The 22,762-nt window shown below is 41.2% G+C and overlaps 1 protein-coding gene across 2 annotated transcripts in view; it reads right to left on the reverse strand.

Annotated features, from left to right (window-relative positions):
- Window positions 1-22,762, reverse strand: part of CARNS1 (carnosine synthase 1) — a 1,286,143-nt gene that overhangs the window by 661,826 nt on the left and 601,555 nt on the right. For both annotated transcript variants that reach the window (XM_044084075.1, XM_044084074.1), the window contains one exon: window positions 4,005-4,094. In XM_044084075.1, the coding sequence (XP_043940010.1) occupies window positions 4,005-4,094 (90 nt within the window). The remainder of the gene's footprint in view (window positions 1-4,004; window positions 4,095-22,762) is intronic.

The following is a 22,762-nucleotide window of genomic DNA, read 5'->3' on the forward strand; positions in this document are numbered from 1 at the left end:
ATCAAATGATAGCTGCTGACATTGCAGTCTCTTAAACCTTTGCATTTTAGTTTCAAACTCTTACAACTTAGTGCTGTAAATACATACATTCTGCTGACCATCTGAGCTGTAGATCACATTCCCATCTTCCAAAGTAACACCTTGCATAAGTGGATTCAAAGTCATTTCAAGAAAATCATTTATTGCTGCTATTAGCGGTTGTCATGTGCTGGTAGATGGCACTGAACTATACTGAGTTGCCATGTTCATGGGCAAAAAAAGAACAAAAAACACAAATATAAAATGATTCCGCCACGTAGATAAAGCCAGTGTACTAAAAAAATCAGATAAAATAAAACAAAATGTAAAGTAAACCGGCACCACGACACTTGATACTTAAAAATGAAATTTATTAAAGCTTGCTAGTACTAAACTTTCACCAATACAGGCTTCTTCAGGCAAATAGTCAGGTGATTTACGTGATTTGAATAGAAAAAAGGAAAAGATAAAGTGACTACACAGTTAAAGAAGTACCAAATAAAAAAAGGCTAACACATAAATATTTTACACATACTAGGAATATTAAAAAATACAAAAATGTCCATATGACATAAATAAAAAACATATACTAAAACTGTTTGGCAACTATGTCTCTAAAGAACACAGGTAGCCTGTAAATAGTTTATCTCCCAGGCCCCTGCTTGTAAATGTTTCATTTCCCAAGCCCCTGCTTACAGTTATCAAGTGTACTAGATCTTGTCAGAGATTTGGGATGCATAGCTAGGTTTAAAAAGGCCCTTGTGGTCATTAGCCTAGTAAACATCTGCATGGCTAGGTTTAAAAAGGCCCTTGTGGTCATTAGCCTAGTAAACATCTGCATGGCTAGGTTTAAAAAGGCTCTTGTGGTCATTAGCCTAGTAAGCACCTATGAATCTATGAACCTGTTATCCCTAATATCACTAAAGTACATTCCAAAATTTCTACAAATTGTTTACTTAAAATTGCTATACTTGAGCACTTTTCTTCTCCTATATTCTATGTAACTTTACCCTCCCATAATTAATTTACTTGTCTTCTCTCTCCTTCTGTTAAAATTCTAATATTTAATAATATTATAATATCCATATCAAGCAACCCACACCATTCTAACACACCTAACCTTCTTTTTACATTCTTTATACTATTTACATTTATAGCTAAGATTTTCACTCTATGAAGAAAATTATTTATTTATTATCCTCATCCCTTTCCCTTTTTTTTCTGCACCAAACCTATATTTTAAATCTATGTTTTATCTTTAACTCTTTTCCCAACGGAGTTCATTTTACTTTTAATCCTCACCCAATGAGCATCCCCCTCTTCGACAGAATTACTTATTTCTTCCTCCTTTTCTTTGTGTTCCCTTTGGTATCCCTCATTCATTCTTGACTCTTTTATCTCAACCATTATGCCTTTCTTTTTCTTTGCCTCTCATCCCCTTTCTATGTTATACTCTAAAGCACTTTTTTTTAACTTGGTCTTCTTTACCTTTTCCTATTTCCTTCCCATTTACATCACAATCCATCCATGAATGCCCCATTTGTTCACATTTTATACATTTTTGTTCACATCTTTTTGCTTCATACCCAGTTTTACATCAAATAAAACATTTTCTTTTATTACAGCTGCTAATCAAATGGTCGTTTTTACCACAAAAGAAACATGTCTTTGGTTGTCCCCAGTATTTCAAAAACCCTCTATTTCCCCTCCGCATTAATTATACTGGGTACATGTATTATGTTTTCATTTTGCATTTGTATAACAACCCCACATTTCCATCCCCAGTCCATAAACCTCTGTTATCATAAATCTGTGTAATGTCCATGACATCTTTGCACACACTGTTTAAATAGTCTCTTAAAGTCTCTTTTTCTACCTCTGTATAAAATATATATATATATATATATATATATATATATATATATATATATATATATATATATATACTTTTTTCACCTTTCTAGTAAATGCTTGAACAACAAATGAATTCCAACGATTGTCATTTTTATTTTTTATCTCATATTGTTCTAGAAAATTTTCCATATACTGTTCTGATTCAAAAAATGTCATAAAGTGAGTCTTTATTAATATAAATAAATGCTCTTACGTCTCTGGAAGCAATACCTAGTGGTTCAATAACTTTGTCCAACATTTCATACCTATCAAGTTTCTTTTCCTTCTTACTGCTTATTCTTATAAGATGCTTCCTTTTCACCTCGTTTTTCTTCTCTTCTCTTGTCTTTTCTCTCTCTCTTACAGTTTGAGCATATGATTTCTTCCACTTCTTCTTCTTGTATCCTTTCCATTTCAACCCACAACACTGCCTTCTCACTTTCAGGTTTTCTCTGCTCAGTTAAGTCTTTCAAATAAACATCCTGCAACCCTCCTGACTGGAGGGTTGTAACAATACACTCCACTTACAATTCTATGTTAACCTTGAATGACCTTTGCTGAACCAGCATTTTGGTATCCTGCAAAGGCTCATACTCTTTCACTTGGGGTTCCTCCTGCATAGCCACAATTTCCTTTCTTTCCTTCCACTCCTCCATATCAGCTAGATGATTTCCCGATAGTAAACTCTTTTGTGAAGACTCGACTGCCTTCACCATCACTCCACACTCCTTAACTCTATTTCAAGTGACATTATCACCCAGAACGTTGTCTCCATATTATTCCCTGCTTCTCTGAGCTGCCTACACACTCAGACTACAAGCAGGAAGTGTTACCACAAACCATGTCCCTGTATGCAAAATAGTAGGGGAAGTTCCCCAATGCCCTGGCCAAATTTCCTCTAGAAATACAAATACCAAATCAGCTCTCCGCTAAAAGATTTTACTTGCCTAGGAGGGGACTAACCCAGTTAACAAAGGATAAATAAAATAAATAAATAAATTCAGGGACAGCCCACTCCATAAGTGGTATCTGGAGTTGTCTGCTGTAGTGCTCTGGTGAGGCAATGTAAGTAGTCTGACGCAACAAGAAATATGGTGGTCGTATGTTAAACAATACCAACCTTGCAGGACAGAATTGTGCATTGAAGTTTAGGGTAAAAATAGTTTTAACCTGTGGCACAGAGGAATAAAGCCCAGATGGTACCCTAGATGGCTTGTGTTTGATTAGTGACTCAGGTAATGAAAGGGTTGGATGAGCAGCCAATGTAGGCTTACCTGTCATTAGCAGAGAGGGCTGAGTAGACCTGCTGCACAGTTGGTCCCATTCTGCAAGCTGAAATATAGCAGCATACAGCTAAACTAGGTCATAGTAGCTGTATGCTGCACAAATGCCAAATGGCAACGTGGGCAGCAGCATGTCTAGTTCAATAGGCAACCACTGGTTGTGTCATGGGGAGGTGAGACCAACATCATTCCCACAGTGAATTACTCCCTAGCTCTCAACCTTTGTGCTGAAGAAAGAATTGGATGATTAGACTTGCATTGTTGGACTGAATCTAGTCTTTCCCTCGCAGGGGGAGGGACAGTGCAGAAAGTAGAAGAACCAAATGTTTGGAGGATCATGAAGGAGGCAAAAAAAAAAGAAAGAAAAGAAAAGAAAAACAGAAGGGGTGTAAACAACTTAGATATACTTTGTTTAAAGTAACAATGCAGGTACTGTCAGGTACTGCTGCACATGTTTACCATGTTTTGTTCATGCCTTTTGTCTTCTCAGTTTCTTTCTGTCACAGATGAACAGCAGTCCATGTGAATACCCTATACTCTTCTCCATTGATTGGACCCCTTTCCAAGTCATGATTTTATTATTGGAGACAGACACCTTAAACCCAGCCTTTTAATAGTAAACAGACAACCCTGGCCTGCTATCCCATGCATTGACAAATCAGCAGACTATTTTTTTTACCTAGATCCTTGTTCAATTAAACAATTATCTTTGATATAAGAGATCTCCCCAAACAATAATCATCTTTTACTCAGTGTGTTTAGTTTGTAGTGAGTGTAACCATTTCTATTTAAAAATCAGTATGGGCTTACCTGGACACTGCCTTCCTCCTTCCAGAAGAACAGACATGTAATGGGCTGGAGAGCCTAAGACACAGATGGCAAGGTCAGAGGGAGTGTGACCTGTAATACAAGATGAAAATAACACTGTAATTTGAAATTGCACTTATCCCATGAAGTAAAAGTATATAATAACTGGGGAGTAGGGAAGGACAAAACATGTTAGCAAAGAAATATATAATCGTAAGTGAAGAAATACTGATTAATTTAAGTGTGAACATTAAAAGTGTTTGAAGGGAAGTACCCTAAGACCAGGCTTCCAGCATCCTGTTCCTAATCCCCTAGTTAAGTTTTTCTTTTCAGTGAAAAATATTTAAAAAAGACAGATGTCTTCACTCTGTCAAACAATAGAGACTGTGACTTCACTGAACACTTACTTGCACAAACTCTCAGATCACCAGAATTTTACTCTGGGAAAATAACTACTTGGCCACCATGACTAAATAACCAAACCGAAGCAAATCAAACCTACCCCCCCTAACTAAATATACCAACTCCAAGATTGCAGTACAGGGGGGTGGCAAAGTTCACCATGGTGGCCAAGTGGTTACTTTCCCAGAGTAAAATTACAGTGATCCGAGATTTCATGCAAGTAAGTGTTCAGCGAAGTCTTCCCAGTTTTTAGAGGTTCAATGATGTGGGTTTTCCATATATATATATATATATATATATATATATATATATATATATATATCTGTCTGCTGTCTTTGTCAATTCTGGTTGTTTCCTTTTAGCTTCCATTTTGTTATGACTATGCAAGAGAAAGTGAAAGGCCCAGCCAGGTTCAAAAAATGTCTCAGGTGTGGGCACAAAATTCTGTTATCTGATGCCCACACTTTATGTGCATACTGTATACCTCTTAATTTACAAGAGGTCTACACTCTTTGCCATGGGTTTAATCTCAGAGCCCTGGTTGAAAGAAAAAATAAACTTATTTTAAAAGGGTTGCTCCCTTCCTCTTTCGGAGAAGCTTTATCTGGAGCTATATCACCTAAAAATCTAAGAAGTCAAAATCTACTTCTCCAAGTCCTTCTATCTCTTCCTCCAAGGCATCGGGAGCAATCGAGAGAAAGACCTCAATTCAACCCGGGCTCTCCACTGGATCCTAATAAAAAAGTCTAAATTATCAGATCAAATCTCAACCTCCTATCTGAAGCAGAGGAAAACAGATTTATCACATCCGACCTCAACATTGGATCCAAAGCAGAAGAAAGAATTATAGGATCTGACTTCTTTGGATCCACCAAAAAGGTCAACTGATCAGCTACTCCTTCAAACATTACTTACCTGCCAAGGAACAACAGTTCCCCTTCTGTGGACCCAATTCAATCCAAGGACCCCTCACCCTTTTTGGAGAGACCCAGGTCCCCCTCTGTAATTTCCACTCACTCTTCCAGGAGTTTAATGGAAGAAGAAATGGAAAGAGTGGCGAGAAGGATTCTGTTTGGTGCAGAGTTTGACAAGTGCCTTTCCAGCTCCTACCCCTTCTGGTCAGGAGGTCTGTTCTTCCATCAAACCCCCTTTACCAGTTCCTCCTCTGACTCTTTCCACTTTTTCAGAGTCCTTGGATCCTAGCTGTCTGCCTCTGTTTGACTTGGATCTGAGGATATCTTTATCCTAGGATCTGAAGTTTGCTCTGAACTCATTAGTTCAGTCAGATCCGGAGAGCTGTCAGAGTTAAAGCTTCCTTGTTGGATCTGAGGTGTTGGAGTTGACTCTAAAGTTGTCTGGGCTGTCTCTGCAGGTCAAAGCCTTGGCACAGGTTAACTCAGCTCCAGCTTCTGCCTCGGGGGGATTGTCTTCAGAGCAGGGAGGGATAATGGTCCAAAACTTGCCTTTTTGGATCCAAAGTCCTCACCCTGTCTGGGGAGGTCACCATTTGAGGCTATAGAGAGAGTATTGTCTGCCTCAGTAACAAAGATGGTTCCTACCTCCTCAGATCTTCAGTCTGCAGCCTTGACATCTCTGCGCTCAGAGTCTCATCCCTCCTTTCCACAGGGACAGCCAGTACAGAAACCTCAGGCTTCCAAACAGGGTATTCTGACTTATTCTGATACTTCCCCGGAGTATTCCACTGAGGATGTCCCTAAGAAGAGGACATGTAAGAAAAAGCAAATGGACTCACCAGAGGAGTCTATTACAGAAGATATGGATTTTAATGAAGGTGAAGGGTCCCTATGGTCACCTCCTGAAAATATCTTATTTGGGAGACATCCTTGAAATCCTAAGGCAAAGATTTGGCTGTATGCCAAGCAACTCTTCATCTGAGGACCCTGTATTCCTGGAGACTTTTTTGATACTGGCCTGTCTACCTCCTGGGTGACTCCACCCACTGACAAACTCATTGAGTTGATCTCTTGGTGGGCATGGAAGGATCCTGACACTGTTGAGCCTATACCTTTGAGACTAGACAAAATTATGGAACCACCTGTGGACAGTTTTGAGGTAAAGAGATGCCCATTCATGCCATGGTCATGGTGGTGGTCAATAAAAAGGAGCTTGCTGAGCAGAGTTCTACTGTTCACCCCCCCAACAGGGAGTTATGGGTGATGGACAGGTTTGGAAATTGTGTCTATGCTTTAGAAACCTTTGCCTTAAGGTCACTGAATTATTTGCTACATTTCACAAGGTTATACAGGGATTTTATTAAGGAGCTCTCAAATACCCTCTCAGGATCTATATCTGAAGAAGTACATTCATCCATGACTTCTCAGTTGGCTACCATGCAATCTGTTTCCAATTCTTCCATGAGGCTCATTTTGCATGTAGCCGAAGGAACCTCAAAGACAGTGGGTTCAGACATTTCTATGAGAAGGCATGCCTGGATGCACTTATCTGATTTAGCGTAGTCCTTCAAGTCTTCATTTGTCAGTACTCTTTTGATGGCACGTCTTGTTTTGCCACAAAGTGAAGAACACATTATCCATATGTGAGAAGGATGGAAAGACCATGTCTGTTGTGGGTGTATATTTTTCAACCCCTTAAAGATCTTTTTCTAGGAATCAATAAGACAGTTGAAAGATGTGGTTCAATAAATCTCAGAGACCTTTCCAGGACCCACATGGAGGAAGTTCTCCCAGGGGTAGAGGGGGGAACTGTAATGGTAGACACCGCCCCTGCGGCAGAGGTGGTCTGCAAAACCAGGGGTCCAGAGATTCTTTCTCTGACAGACCCTTTCAGAATTCCTGAAATGAGGTCTGATTGCCCTCCTCTGGAGGCAATCAGGGGTCAACTATCCCTGCACCAGAGTGCTGGCTAGAAAAAAGGTGTCATCCAGGAGGTCCCACCAGACTAGTTAGAATCCAGAACTTACTCAAGATTCTTTTTAGTGCCAAAGAAAACAGGGAACTGGATACCAGTTTTGAATCTCAGTAACTTAAACAAGTCAGTTTGATGCACCAAGTTCTGGATGGTCACAGTTCAGTCCATTCTCACTTTTTTGGGCAAATATGACTGGATGAGCTCAGCAGACCTTCAGGGTGCATACTATCATGTAAAGATGAACAGGTGATCCAAAAGGTTTTTGCACTTTGGCTGGGAGCCAGCCATTACCAGTTCAGAGTTCTGCCCTTTGGCCTCATCACAGGCCCCATGGTGTTTATCAAATGCATGGCAGTAGTAGCAGCTCATTTCAGATTGCAAGGATTCTGGGTGTTTCCATATCTAGACAACTGGCTCATTACCACCCAAACCAGGCATCAATTAACTCATTTCCTCCAGTACAGCTCTTTTGAGTGTGTACCTTTAACTCCCAGTGGGTGTGGCTTTAGCCTTTAAAAAAATGAAGTTATCACCTTACAGTTCTAACAAATGCTCATTGACAGAGGTTATCTATCAATACAATTGTGTTTGCCATCATGTATGCTTCAAGATAACGTATTCTGATACCTTGTACGTAGCATAGTTTTGAAATTATTAATTCAAATATGAACAAGCAATATTTGACACCTAGAGGAGCTGTAGGAGGTAACTGCAGAAATGTCTGGAGGTGCACTTGGCTATAATGAGTTAATAAAGGCAAGAGATCATGTTCTCTAGACTTGTTCTCCTCTGGGGATAAGCATAAACTGCGAAAAGTCTCAACTGGAACCAACCCAAAATTTGGAATTTATGGGAACACTGTTCAACACAAAGTCTATGATAGTCTCATTGACTCGGTCAAGGGTTCAGACTATAAGATCACAGGTCAGAAAAATAATCTGCAGTAGCAAGATTTCAACTCACTTGGTCCTTCAAGCTCTAGGATCAATGTCAGTGGCACTAACACTGGTACATTTAGCCAGGTTTTATAAGAGAATTCTACAGTGGAAGATAGCAACACAGTGATTGATACTTTACCAAAGCATGTCAACTCCAATACGAATCACCCACACATGCAAGAGGGATCTCCAGTGGTGGATTCAGTCAGGCCAGGTTCTACAAACTCATCTGTTCATTCCCCCTCAACCATGGACACTTCCTGAGTTGGTGAGGGGGCATTTTATGGGGAAAACAGTCCAAGGCACTTGGTCCCTCGAAGAGGCCAACTTGCATATCAATGTCCTAGAGATGACAACAGTGCTTTTAGCATTGCAGGCCATTCAGAATGCTCTCTCTTTGGGGACAATTGCAGTTCAAATGGACAGTATGTCAGTATTCTGGTAAATCAACAAACAAGGAGGAACCAGATAATATCCTTTGTGTCTAGAAGCACTCAGAGGGTGGCAATGGGTGATCTCATCCAACCACTTTCTCATAGCAGCGCACATTCTGGGGAAGTCCATTGTAATAGCAGACAAGCTGAGCACATGCATTCTTTGACCTCACGACTGGTCCCTCAACAAGAATGTAATGGAAATAATTTTCCATCAGCTGGGCCAGCCTTGTTGTGATTCTTTTTTTGCTTCTTCACTAAACAACAAATGCAGCAGCTTTTTTACTGTAATCCCCCCACAGGGGGAATCACAGAGGGATGCTCTTCTTCATGATTGGTCACCCGGTCTACTTCATGCTTATCCACCAATTCCATTAACTCCAAAAACGTCATCCTCATTGCGCCTTACTTACCTCAACAGATTTGGCTCCCCTTCCTTTGGCCTCACTTTCTTCACCAACCTTGGATTCTGGATTTGACTCCAGACCTCCTGTCTCACCCGACAGGCATGATCCATCCAGACATAGCAAACCTCAGGCTGACAGCCTAGCTTCTCCAATTCCATTAATAGCCAGACAACCTATGCTATCTTCACATGGCCTACATATACTTTTAAATTCCCATAAACCGTCTACATGAAAACCTACTCCAGTAAATGGAAAAGGTTTGTTTACTGGAGTTATCAAAATAATGTTGATCTTTTTCAGCTCCCATACATAACATCCTTGAATTTTTGGCCCTACTTGTTAAAGAAGGAGCTAATTCCTCAACAATTAAGGTTCAGTTAGCAGCAACGTCAAATTTTCCCATTGGATTTGAGGGTTCCTCTGTCGCTTCTCATAAGCTCTGCAAATCTTTTTTGTGAGGCACTCTTCTTTTAAGACCTCCTTTTAAAGACTCTACTCCCCCATGGGACCTGAATCTGGTACTGCAAGCTCCTACTCATTCCTCATTCGAACCAGCAGCTAACTGTGACCTTAAATACCTTTCTTGGAATACAATTTTTGAGGTAGCTATTACTTCTGTCAGATGAATTTCTGAGATTCAAGCTTTGTCCTCAAAACCTCCATTATTGATTTTTTACAAGGATAGAGTTACATTATGAATGAATGCATCCTTTCTTCCTAAGGTGGTGTCAGAATCTAACATTAATCAGTCCATTAATTTGCCAGTATTCTTTCCTAAATTTGCTAACAAGGGCAAATACATGTTACATTTATTGGATGTTCACAGACAATTACATTTTTAACTACATAGAACAAAAGACATAAAAAAACTGACCAATTATTCAATTGTTTGTCTCATTTGCAGAAGTAAAATTGGGAAAGCAAGGTGGCTGTCTGATTGTATTTCATTTATTTAAATCAGAATGGGTCCACATCAGTTTTAGTAAGGTAATGCCCAATCTGATATAAATAAATGAAATACAATCAGACGGCCACCTGGCTAAAGTTACTTTTGGCAACTGGCTTTCCCAATTTTACTTCTGCAACTCATTGTTACTCATTACAAATTGAATCTGTTCTCCAGAGGTACAGCATCACTTGGTTCAACTGTGTTCAGGAATATCCTTCCTTGAGTCCAGACAGGATCTTAGGTAGTTGGGGATTCTGTCCCATCAGTTGAGGATGGAATAAAAATTGACAATATTAGATAAAGAGGTTATGTACTCACCATAATGTTCCATCTGTTTTGTCCATTTTCATTCTTCCTCAACTCCCCACCCACCAACCCCCATCTTTTGAAAACTCCTGGAAGATTGAGTGGTTAGAGGACATCACTGTCATTTATATTGACCTGCAGATATAGTCTTCTTTCTTTTTGACTGCAAATATTTCATCTCATGTTGTTAATCTTCATTCATTTCTTACTGATAGGTATTGGTTCCATCCTCGGAACCGAGTCGGCTATTATAATAAGCTCACACCAGCCAAAAAACTCTTGAGCTAAGCTTACCCATAGTGCCCCTTTCTCTATCACCTCAGATCTCGTTTGCTGCATATACTATCAAGACATGTCAGGCCAGCTCTCAAGCTAAGTCATTTGAAAACTTATACTTCCTTAAATTTTTTCTTCATTTACCTTGTGAAATTTTTAATTGTTTAGTAGTCGTCTAGAGTTTTCTACCCTTCTTACCTGTTTGAGTACTTCTTTCTTATTTTTTTGCCAAGGTTTGGTATTCTTTGTACCATTGTTGGTACAGGCCTTCCTTTGCCTCTGAAGCAACTTTCAATACCATTGCTGGTATCTGCCCCCCCCATCCCCTTTCTCTGTTTCTTTCTTTATCCATTGGGTACTCCCTTTTTTACCATTGAAAACTCTTCTTCTTTTTCCTTAACTGTGAGTGTGTATTTTGCTGATTGCTTCGGACATCTTTTTGTCGGCCAAGTTTTTTGCTTTATTATTGATGGTGGGTGATAAAAAAGGAACAACAGGCTTTAAGCAATGTCATCAATGTAGCAGGAAAATGCCGAATTCAGATAGTCATTTGTCTTGTGTTTACTCTCTCATGGTACTGCATTTGAAAGTTCAACTCCCATGCGACATATGTAAGGGCTTTAGCGCTCATACCTTGATGGAAAAAAAATAAATTGATCCTCAAAGGTCTCCTAAAAACTCCTTTCTTGGAGGCTGTATCTGAGATGGAGGGATCAACCCCTCCTAAAAAGAAACACAAAAAAAGGAGCCAATCTCTACCTTCCTCTCCACATGTTAGTGACTCAAAATTGGTTAAATCTACGGAACTGAAGGGAAAACTTCCTAAATTTACACCAGCAATCTTGACACCAGGGCTTCAAACCCCTTCTACGGTGGTGTCCTTGGTACCAGGGCTTCAGCCATCTACTACAGTACCATCCTTGGCACCAATGCCTCAAGCACCTACTACTGTACCAGTTGTGGTTACAGAACCACCCAAAACTTCATCTTTTACCACTTCTGCTACAGTACCAATTCCCCTTTTGGCACCAAAAATAGTATTCCCAACTCAGGTTGCTACCCCCCCCCCATACAACTTACTGGTCCTTTGACCACGGTGCCAAAAGGTGAAATATTACCTCAGACCTGATACTCCCCATCGGCAGATCCCTTTTTTGGACAACAGTGCAGTCCTTTCCTAGAATGCCCTGATTCTCCATCGGGGATGTCAACCTGCTCCTGTAGGAACCTTTCAGAATTCAATGTAGTGAGACTAGTGGATCAGCTCCTGACTGCCAGAAGAATTCCAACTCCTTCCAAATCCTCCCTCCCACCTGGAGCCAAGGAATTTTCTCCACAGACTCCAACATATATTCCTCCTTTGACCTCCTTGGTGGTATCGGAGCCTTTGACACCAGCTTCTTCGGTTCCATTGGTAGAACTTACCATGGCTCTGGAGTCTGCCCTATGGTCATCGACTCACTCAGAGCCAAGCCATCCTCGGGATTGAGATTGGTCTGTTGGCACTGTGATCCCTAGTATTGCACCTATTTTTTTTATGGAGCCATCTGCTTCGGTTCCGGTTGTCTTGGCGGCACTGAGTCCTCTTGTGGCACCTTCCCTGGGGGTGGGCTCATCGGAGCAGGGTGTGACCCCAGTCCTGAGGTTGCCTTTCTCAGTTCTGGGCTCCCATCCCTCTTTGGGTGGGCCTGCTTTCCAGGTGATGGAGAGGGCACTTGCCTCTGCAGGCTCACAGCTGGTCCCTTCGGCGCCAGAGACCCATATATATCTGTCTTCTGAACTGCAGCTAACACAGTCCACTACTGTGGGACATCAAGCATGGAAACCTCAAGATACCCTTCTACAAGGTACCCACTCTTTAGAGTCTTCCTCAGATGTCCCCACTGTGGAGGTACCCCGTAAGTGATCATGCAAGAGGAAGCATGTGGATTCCCTCAAGGAATCCCTTACTGATGATACAGACTACAATGAAGGGGAGGGGTCCCCACTGTTGTCTCCTGAGGATGTCTCCTTTGGAGACATACTGGAAATTTTAAAGCAACCAGGAAACTGGAAGTCCACCAACTCTTCCTCTGAGGAGTCTGTATTCCTGCAGGCTTTCCCTGCTCGACCCTCTACTTCCTGGGTGACCCCGCCTGCAGATAACCTAGTTCAGCTCATTGTGCAGCATGTTTGGAGGAATCCTGACAACACTGAACCTATCCTCGGAGACCAGACAAAATTCTGTCTCCACCAGAAGACAACCCACACTGGTCCAAAGGCCTACCATTAGACGCTATGGTTGTGGTGGTGGCTACTAAGAAAGAGCTCGCTGAGGAGAGACCTACTGTCCAACCCCCAAACAGTGAGTCTCAGGCAATAAGGTTTGGGAAGCAGGTGTATTCTTTATCGACCTTTGCTATTCAGTCCTTGAATTACTTGGCACATTTTTCCTGGCTCCAGAGACACCTAATCTCGGAACTCTCAGGAACCTTAGCAGGAGCTGTTTCTGATGAGATACACAACATAGCTGCCTCACAGCTTGCCACCATGGAGTCTATATCTAACTCGTCCATGTGGTTGATTTCTCATACTACTGAAGGGGTGGCTAGAGCAGTGGGTGCAGGCATTGTCATGAGATGTCACACCTGGGTGCACCTATGTGATTTTGCAGACCCTTTTAAGTCTTCCTTTCTCAACATTCCCATGGAGACCGCCTCTCTTTTTGGCCCAAAGGTAAAAGACACTTTAGCCAAGTGTGAAAAGGATGGTAAGACCCTGTCTGCAATGGGTGAGCATTTTTCCACCCCCACCGATCCTACTCTAGGAATCAGAGGAGTGGAAAGATATGGTACAAGAAATCTCAAGGTCCTTTTTCATGACACACGTGGCGAATTTACTTCCCGGGGCAGAGAGGGAAACTCATCTGTAAGATGCCCCTTCAGAGGCAGAGAGGGTCCGTGTAATCAGGGATCCAGAGATTCTTTCTCTGAGCAACCCTATCAGCACTCCTGAAGAGCGGCCCAATTGCTTACCTCTGGAAGCAGTCGGGGGACAATTTTCTCTGCACAACCTTGCCTGGCAATCCATAACCACAGATTATGGGGGCAGATGATAATTACCAGAGGGTATCACATACCTTTCAATCTTTACCCAAGGCCGCTAAGGCATATTCCTGATGTTCCACCCAGTCAAAGGGAAGCAGTAGCTCAAGAAATACAAAAGTTGCTTCTGAAAAGAGTCATCCAAACAGTCCCACCAGACCACATAGGATCCAGATTTTACTCAAGGTTCTTTTTAGTGTCAAAAGAGACAGCGGACTGGAGGCCAATCTTGGACCTCAGCATCCTAAATAAATTTGTCAGACAAACAAAATTCCAGATGGGCATGGTTCATTCTATCCTACCATTTTTAGAGAAGGATGTATGGATGTGCTCAATAGATTTTCAGGATGTGTAATACCAGATAAAAATGGACAAGCACTCCAGAAAATTCCTCCACTTCCCACTGTGAACCAATCACTACCAATTGGTCTCTCTACGACCCCCAGACTGTTCATTAAATGCATGGCAGTGGTAACAGCTCACTTGAGACTGCAAGGATTCCGGGTGTTTCTGTATTTAGACAATTGGCTCCTTACCGCCTCCACCAAGTGTCTACTGGTTACAGCCTTACATTACACCCTAAAACTAGCAAAATTCTTAGCGATCTCAGTAAATGAAGAGAAATGCAAGTTGACTTCTTCTCAAAATTTGGAATTCATAGGGGCAACTTTCAATGCTCAGCCTTGCCTAGTCTCCCTCCCACTTCACAGGTTAGAAAGAGTAAGGTCTCAACTCCGGGTGATACTCTCTCAGGACAAAGTTTCAGCCTAGGCTGTCCTTCAACTACTAGGATCAATGGAAGCATCGTTTACAATAGTTCCCCTGGCAAGACTACACATGAGGCTTCTACAGTGGCGTTTACTAACACAGTGGTTCCCTTTGACTCATCCTATGTCCCTTCAGATCTGCATAACAAATTGATGCAAATAAGATTTATTTTGGTGGATGAAGCCAGAAAAAGACCTATGGAGTTATCCTTTCTCCGCCTCTCAGCCCAAGGCTATAGTGACCATGAACCCTTCCCTGATGGGATGCAGGGGGCGTTTCCAGGGAAAGACAGCCCAAGGCACTTGGTCACCCATGGAGGCTAACCTGCATATCAATGTTCTAGAACTGAGGGCAGTGCTTCTAGCATTGCAATCATTCCAATCTGTCCTCCCATCAGGAACAGTTGCTATCCAGTCTGATAACATGTCAGTAGTCTGGTATATCAACAAACAAGGGGGAACCAAGTCCTACCCACTGTGTCAGGAGGCCATGAGAATTTGACAATGGGTGATAGCTTCCAACCGCTTTCTGATAGCAATACACATTCCTGGGGATTCCAACATAATTGCAGACAGACTGAGCAGATGCATTCTCTTGCCTCACGAGTGGTCCCTCAACCCTATCATAGCGGTGTCTTCAGTTGCTGTGGCCAGCCTTGCTGCAATCTATTCGCATCCCATGCAAACCACAAATGCAGCAGCTACTTTGCCATAATTCCTCCATGGGGGAGTCCCCGAGGGACGCTCTAGTGCACGATTGGCCCATGGGACTTCTTTATCCCCCCCCCTTCCTCTGATCCCACAGTTTCTAAAGAAGCAGAGTAATCCTCATTGCACCCTATTGGCCCTGACAAGTTTGGTTTCCCTTTCTTTGGCCTCACCTAGTACATTAACTTTGGATTCTGGATCCAACTCTGGAACTGCTGTCACACCCACAAGGGTTAATACATCTAAACATATCGAGCCTCAAGCTGACAGGTTGGTTCCTCCACTTCCAGTAATTGCCAGGAAAAATAGCCTATTCTCCCCTGTACGTCACATTCTTCTGGCTTTTCATAAACCATCCACAAGGAAACTTTATTTCAGCAAGTGGAAAATATTCATAAGTTGGTCTCAAGAGAAGGGAATAGACCCATTTTCAGCTCTGTTTGCTTTGGTACTGGACTGTTTATCAGACCTCCACCATTCGGGAGTGGCAGCTTCAACCATTTGAGTACACCTGGTGGCTATCTCTAACTTTCACAATGGCTTCCAGGACTCATCCTTGGTTTCTCACCATCTTTGTAAAACCTTTTTGAAAGGTGTCACGCACATTAGGCCACCCTTCAAAGAGCCAGTCGAGCCCTGGAATTTGACACTAGTTCTACAAACCTTGACTCGTCCTCCTTTTGAACCTGCTGCCACTTGCAATATAAAATTTTTATCCTGGAAAAACGTATTCTTGGTAGCTATTACCTCAGCAATAAGAATATCTGAACTACAGGCCTTGTGCATTAAATGTCTTTACATGGTTTTCCATAAAGACAGAGTATCACTCTGGAATAATCCCACTTTCTTACCCAAAGTTGTTTCCGACTTGACTATAAATCAAACAATTGACCTTCCAGTTTTCTTTCCAAGTTTTTCTAACAAAGGGGAATATTCACTACATTTACTTGATGTGCATAGATAATTGCGATTCTTCTTGGACAGGACTAAATCACTATGAAAATCTGACCAATTATTCGTATCATTCCCAGAACCAAAATTAGGAAGATTTGTTTCCAAAGTGACTCTGTCTAAATGGTGAGAGATCACATTTATTTTATTTATTTATTTTACATTTGTTTACCGGGAGAGCCCGACTGGGCATTAAACCCTTTTTCAGCGGAGGCCCGGGGAGAAAAGCTTCATTGTTAATAAACTATTTTGTTAGTAGAAAGAAAATTATATAATACAATAAAGAAAAAAAATAGTAGCAGACATTCATAACGGTAAAAAGACTTGAACAGAATAAATTGGTCAAGTGGGAGACAAGACCAATAGTCTTGTATAACAATGCTTCTAGAAGACAGTTCTTACAGTAGTAGCAGGTAGTGACATTGTATACAATAACAGTGCAATTACGATACTTAGTCTTATATACAGGTAGCATAGCAAACTGAAGACTTAAAATTTGATAGATATTAACAGTGAGAAAGAAAAAAAACAACTTAAGGTAGTCATATGGCTTAAATTCAATGCTCATTACATATAAAATAAAAATTTTAAAATCAGCTAGTTCCATGCTTTGGGCTACCCATGCCCAGTACATGTATAAGTCCAGGTGTTGGTGAGGTGGGCTTTAATGTGTTGCTTGAAGTTTTTTAAGCTAGTTATGGTTCTAATTTCAAGTGGTAAGGCATTCCACAGTTTAGCAATGTAGTAGGAGTATAGAGAGTCACCTGAGCTATTTTTACTCCTGGTTACTTCAATTAGAGCTTTATTAGTGGATCTTAGTGGACGGGTACTTATATGGGGATTGAGAAGGCCTTGTAGAGCTGGTGTTTTATCGGGTTTATAGTACACTTGGTGGGCAGTAGAGAGTTGCATGAGAATGAGTTGGTGGGGTAGTTCTAACCAAGATAGTTGTCTTAGGGCCTTACAATGATGGGTTCTAGGAGGACAGCTAGTGGCAAATTTAGATATCTTATTATAGCAGGCATCTAGCTTGCTTAGGTCTGATTTGGAGAAGTTGGTAAGGATGGGTGAGGCATATAGTAAGGTTGACAGAAGATGAGTTCTGGCTGTGGTTATTCTGGAGTTTGTGGTTAGGTACTTTTTGCATCTGTATAAGGTACCTATTTTTTTGTGTATTTTTTTTACAGTCTGGGCAATGTGTAAGTCAAACTTCAGATTTTGATTAATAACAACACCGAGAAGTTGGGTGGATGGTACTGGTTCAATCAAAGTCTTATTACTGGATGTGATGTTGAAGTAAGTGGATTGGGTTTTGAATTTAGTGGAGTGGGAGAGCATGAGTTTAGTTTTATTTGGGTTCAAGATTAATTGGGCATCTGCCAACCATGATTCAATAGCATTGATAGATGCTTGGGTTAAGTTCTGTAGTTCAGGTAGAGTTGGGGCAGAACATATCACAGTGGAGTCGCCTGCATACCATATAAGGGTGGCTAGAGTTGTAGCATTATGGAGAGTATTTGTAAATAGGTTAAAAAGGAGGGGACCGAGAATAGACCCTTGAGGCACGCCCATAGTCACTGGTAGTAAGGGAGAAAGAGCTTTATTCTACCATACCGCTTGTTGACGATCTATGTGGTAGTTCTGAAACCAGGCTAGGGTGGAGTAGCTTGGGTTCAGTTTGGACAAGGCAGTCAGCAGTTTATGAGACACTGTATCGAAGGCTTTTGGATAAGTCTAAAAAGATTGCTGATACTAGCTCACCTTTATTTCTAAGTTGACTAATGATGTTATTGAAGCTAATAAGGGCTGTGGTAGTACTATGGTAGGGGCAAAAGCCGTGCTGAGTATTTGTAAGTAATTTATTGTCAGGAGATTGTTAAGTATTTGGTTGTGAACACATCTTTCAAGGATTTTTGATAGAGGAGATAGGATTGCTATGGGTTGATAGTTAGAGAAGTCAGTGGAGGGACCTCCTTTGTGTAGGGGTATAATGTGAGCAATTTTCTAGAGACTGGGTATGCATTTGTCAGGAGATGGTTAAGTATTTGGTTGTGAACACATTTTTCAAGGATTTTTGGTAGAGGGGATAGGATTGCTATGGGTTGATAGAGAAGTCAGTGGAGGGACCTCCTTTGTGTAGGGGTATAATGTGAGCAATTTTCTAGAGACTGGGTATGCATTGCTAGGATATGGAATGGGTAATTAGTAGGGTAACTGGATAGGAGATGGCTTCAACTGCTATTTTTAAGTATGTTGAGGGTAGGTTGTCAGTTGCCAGGGTTGTGAGTTTTAGCCTGAGCAAGTATTTGTGTATGTTGTGGGTTGGGACTGGTTTTAAGGAGAATGTGTTGTTATTATCTAGCAGAGATGTTAGGTAGATGGGAAGTTTTGGTTAGTAAGGATTTTGATGTAGTCAATGAAGTATTTATTAAACTGGGTAGCAATACATTCTAGGGGAAGGCTGTGCAGAGGTGCCAGAGAGTTATTCATTGTGAATAAACTATTTAATACTAGATTGATGGCATCTTTTTCTCTGGCTTTGTAGTCTGGTGTGCTTTAACACTTGCTTGGTGTTTTTTTACATTCTAGGTGATTACTTGCTGTTGGTTGAGGGGGTCTTAGTTTGACCTGTTCGTAGTATTTTAGTTAAAGTGGTCCAGAATTTTTGAGGATTATTTTGGTATTTAGCTTGTAAGCTAGTATAGTAATTCTTCTTATCAAGTCTTATTTGGGTTTTGGCTTTGTTTCTTAGCTGGAGATACTTCTGGTGAGTAACTAATGATTTTTTGTGGGCCCATTCGTGCCATGCTTTATCCCTTTCTTTTAGGAGTGATTTTTGTCTGTTTAATGAGCCAAGGAGGGTAATTAGATTTTGCTCATATTGTCCTGATAGGGGCCATGTTATTTAAGATATTTAAAAATGTGGTGTTAAAGTAGTCGCCTGCACTGTCCAGGGATAAAGTTTTGAGGGGTTTCCAGTTGCAGAGCTTAAGGGGTGTTATGAAATCTTGAGGCCTGAAATTTTTGGTGTTGCAAATTTGGTAAGTAGATGGGTTTTTTTGTAGGATTTTCCTGATGACGTATAATGGTCACTGACTGAATCGGGAAGGGTACCAGAACTATAGGAAAGTGTGGATTAGTTGGTGAGAATCCAGTCAAGAATAGTTTCCTTTTTAGTAGTTTTATCAAACCTTGGTGTGGTTTGAATTAATTGGGTAAAGCTGTAGAGGCTGATATGGGTGGTAGGGTGGTCAGAGTTGCAGGAGTACCAGTTAATATTAAAGTTCCCTAGTATAATGGTCTCTTGTGGGAGGCTATTGGAGGACCATTGTAGGATGGTTTCAAGTTTGTCTGTGTTGTTGCCAGGAGGAATATAGGTACCTATGATGTTAATATTTTTATTTTGGTTGAGTTTTATTTTAGCCAAAAGTATTTCTAAGTTGGAGATATTAGGGGGGTTAAAGTTGACCCTCTCTAATGTAAGATGGTTTTTGAAGAGTAGGGCTATACCACCACCCCCTTTTTGTTTTCCTATCTTGCCTGAGGATGCTATAGCCAGTGGGAAGAATTTCATTATCAAGGATATCTGGTTTGAGCCAGGTTTCTGTCAGAAAGGAATATGTCAGAGGAATATAGAGATAGGATTGCATGAAGTTCCTGTATTTTGTTTAAAATGCTTCTTATGTTTAAGTTTATTATGAGTAGATCATTACTTTTTCTGGGGATATTAAGAGAGTGGTTTTGAACACTGATTGTGTTGTCCTGAAAGGCTTTATCTATCAACAAAACAAAGCTCTTCTACCATCTAAGGTCAAAGCACACTCAACCAAACCAGTCGCAACATCTGTTGCCTTCCATGCAAGAGGTTCCATGATGGCATTTGTGCAGTAGCAACATGGACCACCTCTCATACCTTTATCATGTATTACAAATTGGATTTGGTCTCCAGGGGGAAAGCTTCCTTTGGTTCAATGGTGCTCAGGAATATCCTTCCATAGGGCCCCCCCAGGAAATAAAGAAGCTAGGGACTCTGTCCCATCAGTAAGGTATGAATGAAGATTAACAACATCAGATAAAGAACTTATGTTCTTGCCATAATGTTCCATCTGTATTGCTGATCTTCATTCATCCATTACAACCTGCCCGCCATGCGCTTCAGAAAGACTCGTGGAGGTTCAGATTTTGTCCTACCTTATGATAGGGAAGTTGCTCAGATAAAGCCTCTGCTTTCTTTCTTATTTTCTTACAGGCAAACTCGATATGAGGTGATAGAGAGAGGGGCACTATAGGTAAGCTTAGCTCGAGAGTTTTTTGGCTGGCACGAGCTTGTTATAATAGCCAACTCGGTTCCAAGGATGGAACCAATACCCATCAGTAATGAATGAATGAAGATCAACAACACAGATACAATGTTATGGTAAGAACATAACTTCTTTTTTTCTAGTAATATCAGCAAACAAGATTGAGGTGCTTAGGGTTGGTGCGTTATGGGTAAGGGAGAAGCTTGAGAGTTTTTGGTTGCCATGAGCTTCAGCAATATCTGATTTGGATCCAAGAGGTCAGATCTGAACCTGTTAGTTGAGGAAGAATGAAAATGGACAACACAGATGGAACATTATGGTGAGCACATAACTTCTTTTTAAAGGGCTTTTACCTGCTAAACCATCTCTTTCTACCTTCTCCATCAGCTAAGGAGAAGACGAACAGAGAATCTGAAAAGTCTAAATCTAAAGAGCAATCTAAGGATACGGATACCAATACTGACAAGCAAGAGAGGTCAAGGAAAAGATTACCAGATCTGACTCCTGTTCCAAAATTGGATCCGAAGCTTCCTCGGCATTCAGATCCATCAGCCTCTCAGATCTGTTTACCTCATGATCGGCCCCAGTTATTACCAGAACTGGTGAGTCCTAGGCTGCATTTGCCAATATTAAAGTATAAGAGACCTTCCAGATTTTCATCTATAGCTTCTTCCACCCAGTCTTCTGGGATCCTCTTGGAACAGAATGTCGATAGGATGATGAGGAGATTTCTGAGAGCTCAGATTCAGCTCAGAGTTCTCTTAGTACCATCAACATTGAACGTACCAAGTCCAGTGCCAATTAGTTCTCCATTACAAATTCCAACACCACTTGAACTTTTACATCTAGTTGCTTCAGTGCCAGTTTGTCCTGCATTAAATGAGTCGGGACCAATACCATTCTCTACTTCAATTCTGACTTGATCCCTTCCTCTGACAGCCCTGATGCACTCTGAACCTTTGGAAACTTGGGGCAAAGTCTTATGCACCATGGACTGGGAGGAGGTGTTGACACCTAGACTTTCAGTGCCATTCTTACCTTTCAGAGCCTCGGCACTTGATAGCTCAGCAACAAGGTCTGCTTCTGAGATGACGCCTATCAGTTCTGAGGCATCCTTTCAGAGTTTAAAGCCAAGGAGATCCTCAGAACCAATAACATCTTTGGCTTTTAGGCATTTTAGAGGGTTCTTGCAATTCCAAGGAATAGGCTGCCTTCATTAAGACCAGTGCCACTCGAGCTCCATGCTGAAGCTGGCTCTCTCCATTGTCACTCTGTTAGACAGGGACAGCTGGAAACTCAACCCCTGGGCACTTATGTAATATGTTCCCTGTCTAATTCAGAACCCTCTTATCTTCTTTCTGAGCAGGTATACCATAAACAGATGTGTAAATGGAAACACATTGACTCATCTCTGGAGTCCATCACTGATGACACAGACTTTGATGAAGGAGAAAGATCCTCCAGGTCCCCACCTGAAGATATCACCTTCAGTGAAATTCTTGAATTGATGAAATAGAAGGGGAAAATGGTCCAACATCAATCCTTCGCCAGAAGAGTCAGTGTTCCTGGAGGCCTTTGGTACCAGATCATCAGCATCCTGGCTAGTACCCTCTGTTGATCCTTTAGTTGACCCGATGGCACAACGGGCATGGAAGAACCTCGACATGGTGGAAGCCATTCCTAAGAAACCTGATAAAATCTTAACTGCACCTTCTGATAGAAGGCAGTCACTGGAAACAAACTCCAACTTTTAATGGTGCTTCTGGTACCTCGGCAAACAACCTTCAAGGAATAACATAAGCCACCACCCAGTCCCATTTTATGTCAAACTGCTCCAATTAAACAATCATCTAATCACCCAATAATCTACTACAAGAACCTGCTTAAACAAGCAAACCCTTAAAAATGGGTAATATATATATATATATATATATATATATATATATATATATATATATATACACATACTTTTTTTTTTTTTTTTAAAGGAGATTTCCAAATCTCTTGAAGGAGTTCTACCTACAGATATCCAGATAAAAGTGCACTATCAGTATTGACCCTACAATCACCATCTAATGTGGCTATGTGATTCATTTCCAATGCAGCCAATGGTACAGTGAGAGCAGCAGGCGCTGGCATTACTGTCCACTGACATGGTTGTATGCGTCTTGGTGACTTCACAGAAAGTTTCAAGATGACTTTCATTAATGCACCCTTTGATAGTTCCACCTTATTCATATCCAAAGTGAAAGATACTAACTAGAAGTCAGCAAGCTGGTAAGACCCTCTCTGTTGTCAGCATTTGATTCTCTACTCTTCAGAAATCCCTTTCCAGGAATCAGAGGTCTGG

This window comes from Protopterus annectens, chromosome 9.part0, assembly GCF_019279795.1.
Source record: "Protopterus annectens isolate FY-2018-M chromosome 9.part0, PAN1.0, whole genome shotgun sequence".
Classification (NCBI taxonomy): Eukaryota; Metazoa; Chordata; order Ceratodontiformes; family Protopteridae; genus Protopterus; species Protopterus annectens.